At 37.3% G+C, this 18,847-nt stretch overlaps 1 protein-coding gene across 1 annotated transcript in view; it reads right to left on the bottom strand.

The window, feature by feature from the left end:
• Positions 1-18,847, bottom strand: part of PALS1 (protein associated with LIN7 1, MAGUK p55 family member) — a 61,120-nt gene that overhangs the window by 28,381 nt on the left and 13,892 nt on the right. The window contains exon 2 of the mRNA XM_082318812.1: positions 2,190-2,703. Within this exon, the coding sequence (XP_082174938.1) occupies positions 2,190-2,556 (367 nt within the window). The 5' untranslated portion in view covers positions 2,557-2,703. The remainder of the gene's footprint in view (positions 1-2,189; positions 2,704-18,847) is intronic.

Raw genomic sequence — 18,847 nt, 5'->3', positions numbered from 1 at the left:
TCCCTGGTGCATATATGGATATATCATGATTTACTCTAATTACATCTCCTAAAGCTCCTTGCCTTTCTAGCTCAAAGAACAAACCACATTCACTCAGCAAGCTAGTCAACACTTCTGCTCTATGCACATACTTTTAAGCCTTATTTACTGCAATTCAGAGTAGAGACAGACATCGTTAGTTTTCTGATTTTCACGGTATCCGAATACTGAGGGGAATAGCTTTAGTTAAATCATGCAATTTACTACTGTGTTTTTACAGAAATATGCTGACAGCAGAACAATGACAAGACCCAAGCTTTGATTACAAAAATGAAGAGGAGTTCGTCCTTGTGGATGAAGCCATCTAGTCATTTTCCTTAAAGATGCATCTTATACCATATAGTGCTATTTCCTAATTTACCTCTTTCCACATAGACACCTCTATATTCTTGTCTCCGGTGTTTGGTGTTTTGCTTCTTACATCAAGTATTCGCACCAATTTCCCTCCTCCTTCTCTTCTTGCTGAGCCAAACCTAGTTTCCCCCTTTCAGCTTTTCACAAATATTGTCTTTCTCTGACTATCTCAGCTTCCCCCACAGCCTGCACCCTTTTATCCCCACACTGAGATTCTCAAAACAGCCTTTCGTCATCACAGTAATTTCTCCACCATTGTCTCTCCTGTTCAAACAGCTTCAGTCTACCCCAGCTCCTTACTGGTTCTCAAGCTTCTCCGACCCATACTCATTACTCCTTTCTTTCTTTCCTACCACCTTCCATGCCTAGCTTCTTTGCCCATTCATTTCCACCTAGCCTTCCCTCCAAGTTCTTCGCATCTTTGGCATGAAACCCAGCCTCAGCTTTCTAATTCCAAGTCGCTCTCTTTCCTCCCTTCTGTAGTTCCAATTTCCAATTCCTCCTGTAGTCAGTCTTCAGAGCTTTTAGCCACTGGGGCTAAGCAAGTCCCAACAGAAGTCACTTCTACTGTTTGACGTCAATCTTTGCATCTTCTGCTTTGTGTTCCCTCTAAGGAGAATTTCACAATCAAATATCTAACACTTCATGAAGTTAAGTACAGAATTTGCTTCTTACACGGAGATCTCTTGGACAGAAGCTGACAAGCCCTGCAAACGAGGTACACCTGCCTTGTTCCTATCTGACCCTGCTTTCAGCAGGAGGTTGGACAGGATGACTTCCTGATGACCCTTTCAACCTAAATTTTCCTAAAGAGGGATTTGTACAATAAGGATTACCAGAGGTTATGGAATAGAGCCATGTCTTTAGCAGACATGTTGCTCAGGCACACAAATACTAAACATGAAGCAAAAAAAAAAATTAGGAATTTGACAGCTATTTTTCACTCTGTGTTCTCAGCTACCAGCCAATAGGAAAGAACAGCAAGAATCTTTAGTGCAGCCCCAAGAAAGGGCACCTTTTTAAAGCATTCTGGATCTCAGAACAGGTATAGATTTGGAAACCTGAACTGGACTCCTACAAATCCCCAGTGCCTCTTTTTCACTCCAGTGACACACCACGTTTTAGATAGACACTTATGTTTGAGGAATAAAGGTTAGAAACTTTTTCTACACAAGCATAGTTAAAGCAATGACAGCTATGAAATAAACAACTTCAGGATCTATTTCTTCAAAAATTACTAACATTACATTTTCATTAATGTCTAAGTGCCAAGGTAAGCAGATTTTCACTATCAATGCCAACACTTTAAGAGAAAATGTAAATCATATTACGTGACAATCGGTAATGCAAGACAGCCAGAATAAGAAGAAACCACCAGCATGCTTCTCTTTAAAATATTAAAAACTCTTGCGTTTTGATTTTAAATGACAGTAAGTGTTTATTCATTGTTTATTCTGGTCTGTGATTCATCAAACATAGTAAAATTAGGTATTACTTGCATGGTTTTCCCCAGCCTAAAAAGGATGGAGACATTCACTGAATTCATTAGTTATCTACAGGGTATTTAACTGTTCCTCAAATGGATCAGAGTTTTGAAAAGCCACTTGCTGAGGCACATAGCCTGCTGCTTGGCTAAATAAATAAAAAAAACCACCAAACCACCACAAACCCAAAGGACCAGAAGACTTCAAATCTGTATAGGAAGAATTAGCTAAATTAGGTTTTCAATGGCCTAAAAGAACATTAATAGGAACTACATATTTTCTGCATTAGCCCATTCATTGCATTTTACCTACCTAGTGTCTTCACAGTATAATGAGGACTCTCCAAAACAATTCCTTCTTCTGTGTCAAATATTGGATTATCTATTCCAGTTTTAGGAGGAATTTGTGCTAGTTTTTTTAGCCTCATGGAAGCAGTAAGGTCCAGTTCTTGTTTCTTTCCCTCTTCTTCCCGTCTGCGCCTCATGTCCTCCTGCTGCTGACGGATTCGCTCAAGTTGAGCACTCCGCCGCATGGGCATCATCCTGGAGCCCAAATCCCCAGGGCAATCAACAGCCATTTCTCTGTGCTTCTGAGGTTCCTCAGGAGACGCAAGATCCACATTTTTTGCTTCGCTGTCTGAATCTTCTGTGATATGTCCATTCATATGAGAAGTTGTCATGATTATTTGTAATTATGCTTATTCTCTTCAAACAGAAATGCTGCTATTAGGCCAGTTTTCGTTATGATGTTGTGTAAAATCCATTATAACTTCTAAAATATTTCCCTTCCATCACAAGACAGCTGAAGAAACATCCAGGAAGAAAATCTAATGAAAGATATTCAAAAGAAGTTAGTGAATAACTGCATTAATAAGAAAACACCTAAGAGAGTTCTCCAGGTCCCCAGGCATCAGAACAACGGAACTTTTCCTCCACATTTATTTAGTGCTTCTTCCCCTACTAAGAACTACAGAACCCTCACAAATCTGTTTCACACGTTTTAGTAAACTTCACATGTCAATGTTAGAAAAGAAGTACTGTTCAAACTAACACTAAAGTCTCTTATGTTTCCTGGTCAAAGCAGTGCAGATTCTGCACATAACACACACAATTGCAAATGAGCAGTTTTCTGAAAGTTCCCACTCAGTTTTAATTTATCCTTTAATTCTTAAATATTCCAACACAAACCATGCTTACAATCCTACAAATACTAAATATTAATAACTTGTTATAAACAACATGTTCACAAGAAGTTTAATAAGCTAAACACAAGTAAAGGTATTTGCATTTATTGTTCATATATTGAGGCATTTTTATGTAAACACTGCTTCCAGGTTCAGAGAAGACAGGTCTGGCATAGAGTTCTTCCGAAAGATACTATCTAAAGCAGTCTGAAGCTGCACTTACACAATTCCAAGTAGGGATAAAGTCCTAGGATAAGGGTTGGACAGTTCTGGTAAGCAGCTACTCTTAATACTTCCTATAGGTATGCAATAAAGCAGAAAGGATTAAATACAAGAGTAAAAATCCTTCTGTGGGCGTACAGGTATAGATTTGACAGAGAACAATGATTAATTTCCACAGTCAAGGAGTGACATTCCACTATACTCCTTACAACTTAATCCGGTTTCTCATTCCTGATGATTCAGGCTAAAGAACTTAAGTGTCCTGATAAATATAACCACTCAGCTCTTAAATACAGTGCCTATAACAATGTGTTCTAAACCACATTGCCTTTCTGTATCACAAAGCCAATGATATGTTATCCTCAGTATGTCCAATTAAAAGGTCATAAAATTAATAAATAGTTGTGTATAGTATTACCAATACACTTAATTTTTCAAGTTCCTTTTTATATTTTTTTTTTTAATTTACTGAAAGGAAATTCTACAAAATATCTCAAAGTTTTCTTACACACTGGAAGCACCAAGACTACAAAAAAAAAACCCCAAAAAACCAAAACCACACCTTTTTTAAACCAAATGTTTGTGTTTGGAGGAGGAAGGGAAAGATGCTTACGTTGTAATTAAGTTGAAAATTAAACATCAATAGTACTGTTTTGGAGGAGCAGCAATAGAAACTCCTACACAAGTTTCTGCCAGCTTGCAATTCTAAATAAGTACAGCTTTTCATTTCCATAAGGAATAGTATACAGCTACATACAGCAACACCAAAACAATTTTCTTTACTTGTTTCCTGTCTAGCCACTACTACCAGTTATTACTGAGATCTTCCAAGAAGTAAATATTAAAGCATTTCTGTAGTAGTAAAAGTTCTTTTTTGCCTTTAAAAGATACTTAATTGTACTGCACTGATATGTAAAAGTGATTTCAACGCTCAACATTCCCACATTCAGAAAAAATTCAGGCAACAAAAAGCGCCCATCGAAAGCTGCACAGTAGTAGGGCTAGCACTGCAAGTCCTGCACAATTATTTGGTGCCTGTAAAACTTCCAGGTAGTGCCTAACTTAAAAAGAACACCATTTCGAAGAATAAAGTCACACAAAGTTAGCATTCAGACAGGGTTATATAAAACACCATATCAAGAAACGGTCTCTGAAATTCAGAGAAAAGCAGATAACAATTTAGCAAAGTGATCTTCGGAAAGCCACATTTTCCCTTCTGTAAAGGCAACTTCACTGCGCAGAAATACGAATCCCAGAAAAGGAAGTCTCACTGGGTACAATAAAATTGCAAAGAGCACTAATTTAACTGTGGGTGGAAGATGATTCAAGTTCTTTCATGCACATTGTATTGGCCATAGCTTGTCTGAAGACTGAGCCTTTTGAAAGTTCATTCATCTTTTTTCAACTCTGATAAGCTGAAAAAAATCTCATATTTCTCAGTCCATACGGTACAACTAACAGGTGTCGAAACAATTTGAGAGAATGAATAACATCCATTTACTCAGCACTAAAGAAGTCAAACCCACTGTCTGACAACATGCAAGACGTAAAATACAACTTTAAAGATATCATCATAAGACTCAATCATATGTAGGTAAATAATGTCACACTCACTAAAGAATCCGCACATCAGAAAATGAAGATGGCCAATATTAAATAACTGATCAAAAATATTTAAGGTGGGATTAGCTACATTTCCTCCATCCAATTTAAAAGTAACAGCTACCTAAGACAAAGAGTATCTTTTGAGGTTAAGTCAGAAAAAGGGCACAAAAACAACTCATGTATCTGTATATAGAATGTGATGGTTTCAAATCTCTTTAGTTTAGTAATAAGCACTGAAGACCACAGAAACAAAAATATAGTCTGAGGCAAATATTAGTAATAGGCAACCATTAGTAACATTGCTGACATTTTCAGTATAAGCTCCATGCAAGATGCAAAGGGCATATAAAGTCTTGGAACAGAGTAACTGAGGCATTTAAGTGGCCTGTGTTAATAGCTGCTCACTTTCAGTATTTCAGTATTTAAGATCCGAGTTAAGCCAGTTAAGAAACAGAAGTTATGGAAAATAAAGAGTTCTCCTGCAGTCAAACTTTAACAGCCAGAAAACTGGCATCAAAATTTAAGAGAGTTTTAGGAGAATTTTAAATAGTATTTTTGATATCCCAGAAAGTTAGAGGTCTCTGACGCAAGCAATAAACAGTACAGGCAAAGTAATCACACTCAGATAATACAAAAGATGATATGAAATACCACTTATCAGGCAGCCTAAAATTCGACATTACCGAAATATCAAACCAACTCCACAAAAACCCAACCCCCCAGATACAACTAGCTGGTATCCATAAAAGCATAGGCATGCTGCAAGCCTGGAATGCTGCAACAACTTCCTTTAATCAAAGAACTTCTGATAACTGTGACCCCTTCCAAACCTAAGCCCACTGTTTTTTCTGCTGTCTCAAGTCTGCTTCAGACATCACAAATCCTCATCTTCAACAGTTTTGGAAAAATGCTACTGCCCAATTGCAACAAATGAAATAAGCACATAAGGAAAAAAAAAATTCAGATCAGCTCTGAAGTCCCTCTCTACAATGGTCCTAAGGAATTTAAAATGTAAAATATGACACTGATAAAATGTTACCTTGGTCCTCAAATTAAGGTGTGGTGTAGCTGAGGTTAAAAATAAGATTCAGCCTGAGGCAGGCACGAGGAACAGAAATTTTTGTTCTAACCAATAAGCATGGCATCAAAAGTCTTATGATGAATAACTTCAGAAACAGTTTTCTTGGCTTTTCTTTCTCAAGGTTTCTTTTGCAATTTTAAAAACCCCAAGATAACAACAATAAGGGAAGGTTGTTATACCAACTCTGTTCTCTGCAACTTGTGGATCATCCAGTAAACCAACTTTTCAGCCCAAGAGGAGCTTATTTTGTTACATTAATTCTTATAGTAAGGAGGAAAATTTACAGACATAATACTACCGATTTTTACTACATCATATGTAAAATATACAGAATAATATTTGGAATTAACAGAATTCTTTTCCACTTTAGAACCTGGTATTAGCAGCTTTTATACTCTTTAGATATGTAAGTCTCTCTGTGTTACACAGTTTAGTTGCTCCAAGTTTAATAGGGTTAAATTGTGGCTTTGACTGTCTTCCTTTGAACTGCCGCTATCTAAGAGGGGAACCTTAGCATTTCCACATGACATGGCGATCTTTCCAAATAAAGCAGATTTATGACTGTTTTCTGTCCAACTTCATATCACAAGTCTTACCAACATGGTTCTGTAGAGCACTCTTCTCCACAGATTACTTTTACTGTTCAAATTTTTGCCCTACAGAGGACAGTGCGTATAAACTGCTAACATAAGTACAGCTATTGAGAAAGAGCATTTCAGTCACTTCGATCACCATCAGGCATCACACAAGAATTTCACTGTGAAGTAATTATGAGCAGCAAACAAAGCATATTTCTGGTGTAAGTTCAAAATAGCAAAATTAAACAAAAAACCCCACAACTACTGCCTTGCTAACTATACTTACTATTCTCAAAAATACTGTATTTTACAAGTCACATACCAGTCTTTATACTGACCCCTAACAACGTCGTGCTTCTATCATCTTTTTAACCACCCCAAATACACTAAGCAAAGCACAGACCCCAAAAGCTCTGTCAAAGAATAAACATACGTAAATGCAATCGTCTTGGTGTGCAAGACAGATGCTAGCATAAAATACATACTGACAGGGACAGAAACAGAAGTGTTGTAAGGTGGTTTAAGTTTTCACTTGCTTCCTGGGGACTGTGGTTGGTGTGCATAGCAATCCTAATTGCTTTAACAACTGAATTCTGTACAGGAAAATTAAATTTGTTTTGCTTCAGCAACTTCTAGAGAGCAAAAATGACATCTTCTGGAGGCTGAGGTTTTGTGTTACATTTCAGTGGTGTTTAAAATTCTTTCAATGTGAAAAGTATGATTGGATTTGATAGTTCCCTTTTTAGAATTCATTAATTTTGAATGACTGCAAGGGAGTTCAGCGCTCACCTCCAACTGAATTTCATTAGTTTTGGCACAGTTGAGAGTATAAAAGCCCAATCTACATCTGTAATTATATTATAAACACAAGAAATACATATTTAACATCAGGTACAGTGCAAAGGATTTATTATCAGCTGAAAGCCATATACTATGACAGACACCGTATATTAAAATATTAATTAAAAACAATTGGAAGAGGAATTCTAGGTTGCTGAAGTGAATTAAAAGTTAAATTAAAATTACATACAAGATGCTTCCTGATATCTGAATTACTAATAAAAAATGAGCATAAAATTATGCTAGAGATCTTTACCATGTATTATTAATGGCTCACATAATGGTGGGTCTTCTGGTATTTTTACTCAGTACTTAGGTTTTGCTTGCTTAGAAATCTGAAGTCATAAAAATTGCAAAATAACAAAGTAAAACACTTTAGTAATTCCACAAATGGAAGCTCAGTGTATGAAAAAAAAAAAATCCCCAGCTTTCCCTGCATAATTTCCCAAGCACCATTTGTTTCTTCAACAGTATTTCAGTGAACCTGCAAGATTAAGAGACTTGGAAGCCAATTACATAAAGGAAAACACAACACAAACCATGTTGCACAGCATAAAATTCACCACTACTTGATGAGAGTTAAAGATTGGAGTTTATGGTAGAAAATACTCCACAGGTATCTCCTTAACAGTTCCTGAAATACCTGGTAGAGACTGGAGCAGCCTGATGTTTTTCAAAAGCAAGTAAAAGTTACAAAACCTATGACAACTTGATACTATTTTTCTTAATTTAAAAATTCTGTAATAGAAAAAATGAATTCTCTTTACATTAGCTTTGCAACATATTCAAGACTGCGACTTCTGGTATGGTTTATTTCGTTTTTTTAGTCTACAATATTTTACATTATTTTCTCTAATTAGATGCTCTAGCATAGTCTTGGTATTGGAAGAAAATTCTTCCTTTATTATCCATTTGACTCTTATTTCTAATAATTTCAGACCAGAGTTCATTATAAAACCTGTCAAGCACAGCAACTCAGTTGAACATGTGTATTTCAAAGGGCTTTCAGACATGCCAAGAGGTTTTAACATTCCATGCTCACTTAAATGTGCAAGATATGTGGATCAACAGCAAAAAGGGCTAAACCCTAAAAAGGAAAGTAATTTTCATTGCTAGTGCTTTCTAAGTTACATTTGTACAAGCGGAATAACAATGTTAACTTGCAACATTAAAGCACAGAGAAACTGATGAAACTGAAAATTCAGATGCTCAGGTTAGGTTTCAGTTTTATAAATTGTATAAACAAATTGCTCCATGTGCAAACATGGGAAGTTGTGAGCACATTTTTGAATCGCGTTGGTATTATGTTTAAGAACTGTGGTCTATTTAAGATACATTTAATTTTATTCGGCTTGTTTATCTGTTGATGCAGTGGCAACAATCAAAAAAGCCACAGCTCAAGAACTGGCCAGCCTACACTATCAACTTCAAAAGATACAGGGCTACTACCTACAGAACAGATATGAACAAAGTGTCTTCCATGGAAAACATGGACCAATAAGAGTGTACATCATGTCAATCAACAGCCACATCACTTGGACCTCTCTTCAGCAACTGCACCTTTGCAGTAAAATATATAATATATAATATATATACCTTCGCAATTTCTGTGCACAAACTATATGAAATTACAACACGTAGAGTATGTATCATAATTTCATTGTGTATTTGCATGTGCCAAAACAGAGACTGGGTTTTAACCTGTTTCACTGCAGAAGCATAAATTACTTTCTAAGGCACGTCCAGAGATTGTTTTATATAAATATTCAGTGTAATACAACACTACATTCTTGTTTCAGTCACTGTTGTAAGTTTTAGTCACATCAGACTACTAGATATATTTCTAAAAGAGGCCATGTTTAATTTAACTACCCAGTGCAATAGACAATGGAGTTTGGACAAACAATTCATGCTGCCTCAAAATTAAAAGCAGAAATACAAGATTTGTAATTGTTATCACTAATCAAAGTACACTTCTCCATTGCTAAATGTCCAAAACAGCAGCGGGTCACTCCTCTGGCCCAGGGAGGTGATGTTTACTCCCCCTCCGGCTCCTCCAGTGCCAGGGCTCCCCCGGGCAGCAGCTGCAGCCCCCCATTTGCAGGACTCAGCATTCCCTGGCGGAGCTGGTTCCCACAGCGACAGCTTTGTCAGCTCCCGCCACGCTCGGGCCAGGAGCTGCGGGACTTACATCACGCGCCAGCCACGCGATGCTGCGCCTCGGCTCGCCCTGCTGCTGCTCCCCAGAGTTTGAGACCATGGCAGCCCGTCTTCCCGCCCTGTTAGAAATCAAGGCGATTACCCAAATGCAGAGGCAAAAAACCACTTTTTGTGAGTTCTATCAAGCTCAGTCAGCAGATGGCTAAAACCGATGAATAGAGAGCAGTAGTGAGGCCAATAAAACCTCTGACATAAAGCACTTCAACTGTTCTATTTACAGCAATCATTAGAAAACACACAGCCTCAATGACTCAGGTGAGTGGAATCGGTTGAAGAGATATGTAGGATACACCACAGTAGATTACTTCTGATAACATATTTTAGCTCTTTTAGGTCTACAGAAATTAATGCCCATTACAATAAGCATGATCTAAGCTCTAAGAAATTGAACAGGCTGATTTTTATAAAAAAACATAACAGCAGTCACATGAAGAGGGAGGTAATATATCTTACCAATCTGCCTCTGAAAAACACATTGCATGCTCTATTAGCAGCAATCTTTCTTGATCAGTAACTCAATAATGAGACCCTTTAATTAGTTAAAAGTGATAGCATAGGTCAAGCAGAACCACTGCACAAGAAGCTTTCTTTAGTCTTAACAAATGTGACTTTCCACTGTAGTATAAATGTTTTTTCTCTGTTACACAAATAATTAAAATGCTTCCAAAGTCGACCAAGATTAAAAACAATTGTTGAAAACAGTAAGGATAAACATCTTTCTTACATGCCACAATTCCCTTTGTTTTAAATATACACTACCACTTACACATCAGCATTGTTTAATTTCTACCTTTTAGACCAAATGAAAAATAGACATGAGGGGGAACAGAGGTTCAGCTGGGGTGACTACGGACATATTGGGGAGAAAGAACGACAACAGAAACACATGAGAGTAGACTTCAAGAAGCTTATTGCTAGAAGTCACATCTAGATAGAAAAACTTAAGACTTTTGCTAAGGTCATTTAAGCATATTTTTAAATTCAATAATATAGCATTTAACTTTTGTTTATATTTTGCCATCTGTATCATCAATAAAGCTCTGACATAGTTTAACACCTTTTGAACACTTAGGAACAACTAGTGCTGACAAGACCTAAATTCTACTTTAGGCAAAGAGCACGGCAGAGGGCAGTCTCTACACCAATTAATGAAAACCTGAAAGAAAGAAACACGCTCGGTTTCAAAAAGCAGCCCACAGAAACAACCAACTCTATAGCTCATTAAATGGTCTGACACCCACGTTACCCTAAACCAGCACATAGATTTACTACCCTAGCAGCCCACTATGGCTTAGATTAATAGGCTACAACTATGCATACATTTGACTGCCCAGCTCTAATCAAGTCTTTCGCACCAACAATCCCTGCTCAACAAGAAACATTTATTTTATACATAGATATGAGTGGATAACACTGATGTCTACGGGCTGCAATGAAAAGATGATAGAACAGTGAAAGAAAAAAGAATTATCTTAATTTAGCAGTTATTCCAAACGTTTAGAAACCTTCAAGCATAACAAATGAAGAGTAAAGAAATTCCTAGAATTCCAGGACATGTTAACAGATCTCGCAGGACAGCCAGAAGCATGATAAAGAGACAGTCATTTCTTATCGCCTATTCACAGACAGTTAAGACTTCAGATTTCATTGTCTTAAAAGTAAACATTCCTGTCCTTGTTTTAAACAGTGGTCATATTCTCTGTGAAATTAAGAATATTGCTGTTATATTAGTTCTCTAGTAAGATTCCCCCACCCCCTTCAAATTGTATCTTTTTTGGCTTGGGCTCTTGCACCCTGGTCTCATTTTAATCCTCTTATTTTTTAGCATGTTATTTTTAATGTCAATGCTTGCCACTGCTTCACTATGTAAAACACAATAGGAAACGTTCATGAGTACTAATATGTCAATGACTTTCTGTTCAGAGAGGTGACTGAATCAAAACTATACTAACTAATCCCAAATTAAACACATGATGTTCCATAATTTACATCTGACATTTAAATTCATACAAAATGGCATTAGTTTAGTCCTCCATAGCAAGTTGTTCTTAAGCCATATTTACAGTATTCTGGGAAAAGAGAAATTTCTTCCTTACTTACGTTTTAATATTCCAATACCTGGTGAATCCAATAAACACATTTAGAAATATCATCTAAAGAAAAGGGGAAGACAGACATTCCTCGCACGTTTTAATCCAAAAACGCTGAAACATTAGCTATCTAATTCAACAGTCTTCAAAGAGGCTAGATATAGGGACCAGGACTGTCTTTCAACTTTATATGATTGAGCTATAGGCTTTGCAAGTTCAAAAAGCAAAGTCTCACAACATTATGTAACAAACATACATGTGCTAGCCTCTTATGTGGCCTTCCTCTTTGGGCTCTCTTTTCAACTCTTTTTTGCAATATTATCTGAATGGGTGACAGCAAAGCAATTTTTTTTTTTTTTTTTAATTATGGTCCTTAATGATTTAACCTGATTAGCTCTGTCACTATATTACTCATAGGTATGTGGGGGGAAGGATCTTCTGACTTTTTTTTTTTCCTGACCACAAAAATAAGCTGAGACTTCTATATCTCAGAATTTCAATCTTAAGAACATAAAACACAAGGTGGTATGATTGATGATCTCTGCACTTCATAGAACTCACGGTCACTTATGCACCACAAACTCAAAAACTACATTTCATTTGAGCTCTTCTTTACTTATTTGAGGGGGGCGGGAGGGAAGGCAGGGAACCACAAATTTTTAGATATGCAGGTCTCTGACGTCACAAGTTTTTCATTCCTAAACTCATCTGAGATTGTGGTGACTGTTCCACTGAGCAAATCCCTGAAAAACTGCTGCATAAATTTTACAAGTTTCCTTCTGAAGGATTTTCACTTCATGAGCATAATTCCTAAAGTTTCTCACCTGTACTTGCTTTTTCTGGAGGACTGTAAGCAAGGCATACCAGCCATGCAGTGTATGTCAGCTTTTTCTATGATACCCATTTCAGTATTACTACTATGCTGAGATGTCCTGTTAGACAAAAGACAGAAGCCTTTGCAACTACAGAAGAAAGAATCCATCCTCAGCCAGGATAAATGCAATGGATAGCTATGGCGAATACATCCCCAAAGAAATATTTGGTCACAGTTTGCAGAGAAGGATTATGCTCAAGTGAATTCGTGTACATGCAATCTGTTGGAATGCTTCTCACTCCTGAGAAACTGAAGACAAGTAGCAAAGTCAGAACTCAAAATTTTGCAGACTGAAACAAACTGTTTCGAATTTGCAAAATGCTGTCCTTTCTTAATACTGTGTCAGTCACATTACTTAATATTTGCAGAACGTTTCAGTAATTTCTTCAGGGAAATCACATAATTCATGTTTGTGCACCGCTAACTCCCCAACTGCTAGCACAGAACAAAGCTGACTAGGCTTTCAAGTGCGCCCTACTTTTGGATGCTTCCAAACAGATATCCTATAGTTCATGAATTTATGACAAGAACCAGAAAAGAGCCCAACTGTCAGTATGATTCCTTGGACTGTTAAGCTGGGCTAGTTTGCTGCTCCCAAAGACTGCAGTCTCGTAACTCTCTCTCTTGACTGCTCCCTTATCCTCTCCACTTTTGGGCTGTACAGCCAATACCTTCTCTGACAGGTGTCACATCTCTGTGAGTCACCTTAATTCAACAAGACTGTAGAATATTAAAAAATATTTGTTTTTGGTCAAAGTGGCATGCTAAAACAGCTCACAATAACGTGAAAGGTGGCAGGACTGGCACAATGGGCAGGAGCAAGTGGTTGAGACCAGGGAGGTAAAGAGCAGAAAATCCCCCCGCTGGCAGCAGAGAGCCAGCTCTAGTGGAACCTCATCTCATGGAACCACATTCTATGAATTCATCCACTCAACACCCCCCCCCCCCCAATCTCATCAACAGCTACTGATTTTGAAAGAGCTTTTCATCCTAAAAAACCCAAGCAAAACCTACAAAAAAAAGCAACCACACACCTACAACCACTTGCATCTCTTCCTGATGATGTGAACAGGACAGTTAAAGAACCTACTGGTTTCTTAAAAGGCATAACCTGAGACACCATGGGTGTAAAGGACCACAAAACTTTCATTTATCTTCAAGCATATTTCCTCCCAAACAAAAACGGTAAATTGAACACCCATGTCTTGAGAACATCATTAAAGGAGGTCCTACTGAAAAGTCTGAACATCTCTGCACATTCATTACTTGAAGACACTCAAGTAGTATTCTCAATCTGTTATTTTTGTGTAAATAGTATGAACATACTAGATGAGAATCCACAACTCAAAAGTTGTTTGTTTGTTTGTTTTTTTTCCCCCAGTGGACAGTAATAACAGAGATAAATCTTAATTTTCTGAGTGCTTGCAGCAGAAGGCATAAAATGGTACACTTACTGGTCAAACACTAATGGGAATAAAAGTACTGCTACCTCAGGCATACATATACCTATACAATGGAATTCACATATGGGTAACCACTTGGAAATTGACAAAAATTACAGATCACCCTTACTGCAAACCTTCCCAATATTTATCAGGAAGATCTGTTAAACTTATGGGAACAATGCCAACCGTGACTGAAGAACTCATGCTGATTCCTTGGTCATACTATAAGGCAAGACTGCTGAACAAACTTACACTGTCTAGTAAGTTAAAACACAGGTCATGAAGAAAACCTGTAGAAAAATACTTTATTTAAAGTATTACCAAATTTCACTATAGGATGTGAAAATCCAATGCTTTGTAAATAAGCTACATTACTGGACTTCATAATAAAAATGCATGAGAAAGCTTCACAAAGGCTATAAAGACATAATATTAGAGACCTTCTGTACCTCTCATTCTCTCCTGTTAAGTGTAAGTGGACTCTTGGGCCTAATGTTAGCAATCAGTTACACAAATTGAGATAAAACCCTGACAGGAACATACTCACTTCTGCAAATTGAATTCAAGAACATAAGCACTGTGGCTGCAGAGCTCTTTCACAGTCCAACTCTTTTGCTAAATCGAATAAAGTACATTCAGTTTCTGAAACCCTGTTAAAGCAGATGTTTTCATAAAAAAAATTAGAAAATTGTGAAACTCACGTGAATATAAGACTTTTTTCTGAAACCCTGTTAAAGCAGATGTTTTTATAAAAAAAATAGGAAATTGTGATAAACTCACATGAATGTAATACTTTTTTCTATGTGAAGAGAGGCAAACTTATTTCGTATGTAGTGGTGCAATGCTTCTGTCTAGAAAACCACGTCATCACTTGAGATGTTGAACTAAGATATTAAACATCACTATACAAGTCAGGGAAAAACACTTGTAAACTAAGTGATTTAAGTCCCTCCACAGAACTCTCAAATCACACTAAGGAACAAAGATTCAACACCTAGGAAGGTGGAATTCAGCAGAAACCTCTCTTTGCCTCCTAAGATCGTGGAGTGAATCCTCTAGTGCAATGAACTTCCAACACAGCATTTGAACTTGAGGAAGTTATTTCCTCTCAAATCTTATCTTAATTAAGCCGAAGATGACTCCTCAAACAGTAGTGTTCAAAACTCTGTTTAAAAACAACCTTTTCCTTCTTCGGTAGCATCTTTAAAGCCTTCTTCCCTCCCTTAATTTGAGAGTTGAAAGCTGAATACTGAATTTTTGCTTCTTACACAAAAAAATTCTCAATCATCTTGAATATTCTGTGCCAGTGAAATGGCTGAACTGTGAAAGGTATCTGAACCTGTACTTTACATTTGCTTGTATTAGTGAATACACAATTACTCTTTCAAAAAAATAAAAAAACAACATAAAATTTGCCCCATCATTAGAACTTTCTGAAGCGTCTGACAACTAAAACTAGTTCCATAAACTTGTATTACCTACTACTACCCACTGCAATAAAAAAAAATTATAACAGCAATAGAAAATGGAAATCACAATCCAGGAACAGCCAGCCAGTCTTCCTAGTTTTCTGTGCAAGTTCAAAATTCACTAATTTGTCCCACTTCACCTTTCATGCATGTTTTTTACTGTTATAAAGCCTGAAACAAGTTTCTCAACAGAAAAGCAGAAAAGAGAGAAGATACTTGGACGTTACTTCTACCTGACATGACTGCGCATAAAAATTAAGTTAAATCAAAATCTAATGGATGCAAGATAATGAAACTTCTCTATAACAGACAAAGTTTTCCTCCTGGTGCTGATGTCAGATCTCAGCAATTCAGATATTTCATAATGGAAAATGGGAAGAGAGGAAGAACACTTTCAGCTGATGAATGCAGGATATCTTTGCATTTCACCACTGAGTGAAGTAAATTGTATAGGTATTACAAAAAAAGGGCGCTGAACATTAAGAATACGCTCAAAAAAGTTATTGAGCAATACTTAGAAGAAACAATCACACACCTAACCCCTTAAACAAATACCTAAAGATTAAGTTCGTACAAGTTCTACATACCAGTGATGCAAACACATTTATGTGCATTACACCAACATAGCTGAAAAATCCCTTTAAAGAAAACATCACAACACTTTATTGTTCCAATATTTAGAACTCAGTCATCAGGTACTTCTGAATCAGAAAGTAAGAACTCTGTGTCCCAAAATCACCTCGATGACAAACTTTAAACAGTGCTATTTATAGCCACTTTAGGTAGCAGGGTCTTCTTCACTAATCATTGTTTAGTTTCATTCCAAGAGAGCCATAGTATTGACTCCTTTGGAACAAACTTCTTAGAAATCTGAGCTTCATAAGAACACACTGATGCCATCCAACTGAAGATAAACTGCTATTAAATTCAAAACCCTAGAGCCAAATTTCCCATATTAAGCTTATCTAAGAATGTAAGCTGCATATTTGGCAGTTCTACTTTGGGTTAAAGAATAAAGCCTTCAGTAAATTAGCCTTTAACAGGTTTTACTATACTAATCCTTTGAATAAAAAGAACCATAAGACTCCAGGCATAAGGTACTTCTTTCTTAAATTCACATTTACATAACTGTAAAAATATGAACTTTCGAATGGAAGTATTACTTTGTAAATCCTTCAGCAAAATGATCATCCTGGATGCTGCCCTCTCGTGCAGAGACCACACAGGCAGGTGTTTTCCTCTAGAGGTGGAGACAAATCAACCAGTCTTAGGTACAAGACTGCACTGGTAACACTCCATGATACTGAAACATTGTGGAAAACAGTGTCACAATTATGAAGTTACCCCAAGCAAAATCCATCACTACAATGTGCCAGAAATGCTGGTATTCACCATCAATGATGCAGTCAGGACAGCCTGAAATATTCTCAGTGCTTTTGCCCCCAAACTGGCAGCCTTGCCCTGTTGCAAAACCAGGTGTCAAGACTTCAACTGCTGCTCCAGAGACCACCACCAGGAATTGCATACAGTATGAATGCTAGCGAGGATGAATCTTATTTTTCTCTGAGAAAAGCCAGAGAAGGGAATGAAAATGCAGGGGAGGAAAAAGGGGAAAGTCCAGAACTACATGATATGGAGAGAAGCTCATAATTGGAGAAACCAGAGTAATTTTTCATTCAAGCAATAATCAAAAGAATAGCAAAATTGAATTACTCTAAATTCCCTGCTTGTATAAAAAGCAGAATCCAGTGTCAAAGGGCAAGGCTAAGATGACAGAACAGACAGCAAGAGCACTAACTGGATATGGGGCTCGGTGCCAATATCAGCATTTCTATACGCTGCTCAGGAAGCTGCCACTGTCTTTACACAAAGTTTTTTGGATCAAAGAGGTCAGCCAAACAGCAACAGTAAAGAGTGAAAGCTGTGGTCCACTGGAAGACACAAACTCTGTTTCCTTTGTAAGACAGGGGCGTGGAAAGAAATTTTGCTCTGATTCAGGTATAAGAAATGTAATGAACATTAAACTGAAAAGGTTATGTACGTAGAAATTATAACAATCTAGTCTGGAGCATTTCTCTTGGAAGCAACAGGAAAAAACAGCAAATTTTGCAGAGAAAACTCCAAATATCACTGTGAAGCACCAGAGCCATAACAATAGCACAACACTCCTATGTTTTCACTGCAGTCATTCTAAAAAAGAGTCAGGTTTACAGAAGGGGTTTCAGTTGAGGAACTTCATCCAGACCCTAATCATACACATCTCTAGTGTCTGACAGGCAGCGAGAACTCTAGTTACTATATGTCCATGCTTCATCACTGCAAAGCTTGGAAATACTTGGTCCTTCTCTTGCCTAGCAATTTGAGGAGACCTGACCAGCTGAACTGGAAAACTAGTTTTCCTAAACATACTCTCTCGAGATTTCACAGCAGCAAATTCTCGCAATGCACTGGAGCAGCACAGCTGAAACACTTCAGGATGCAACAATACACACCACCCATGCCTCCACATGCACACATATCCATGTCTCTCAACAATATTGAGTTACAGCCTCTACTTCTTCCTACCAGTTTTCCCACTTGAGCTTAGGATATGATTCTGCAAGGCAGAGACAACCTTCACCTTATCCAAACCCCCTTCCTCACTTATTTTACACTAGCTTTGGCATCACTAGAGCTCTCCACAAGCCAGCTTAGTGGAATAAAATGGCAGAAAACAAACCCAGGAGAAAGATACCTCCCACTCTCAGTAGCAAAAAGCTCTAATGTGAGATCATCTGCATACAGAACAGTGGTCTCTCTTCATCACCAAAACGATTGCAATTTTTTATGAGTTCTAGATTTTTAAAAGCTAAATTGTTACCAACTCTTATTGGGTATAGAAGAGCCAGTTTACACCTAAAAAAAAATCAGACAAAGTGTGTACAAGAAAATTCCACGTGCTTGTGTGTTTAAGAACAAACAAAATCTAAAACCACTCCAGAACTGTGCTGCATGATCAGCAACAAATGATTCAGGAACACAGAAGCACCTAAAGGTAACAGAGAAAAATTAAGAGACATGCTTACCCTGCATGTCAGATAAAAACCAGGACGGCAGTGAATGCCATCTGCTTTCTCAATTTCAGAAGAAATTTACAAATGTGGATTTAGGACTAGGATTAGCATTTTCGGGTCCCACTTACAAACGGGAGCTTTTGGGCAAAATTAAGAATTACGGAATCGATTAGAATGCAATCCAGTAATGTCACCCAATGCAAATAAGGCTGCGATTTAAGCAGTATTTTCTTGATGTCTACCTGAATTGTTGCAGACTATTTTAAATTATCTGTCATTAGTGACATTTTTTCAAATGTATTAGGCCACA

The sequence above is a fragment of the Platalea leucorodia genome, assembly GCF_965183815.1.
Source record: "Platalea leucorodia genome assembly, chromosome: 7".
Classification (NCBI taxonomy): Eukaryota; Metazoa; Chordata; class Aves; order Pelecaniformes; family Threskiornithidae; genus Platalea; species Platalea leucorodia.
Note: the sequence above shows the minus strand (reverse complement) of the source record. Positions and strands in the feature narration are given on the sequence as shown.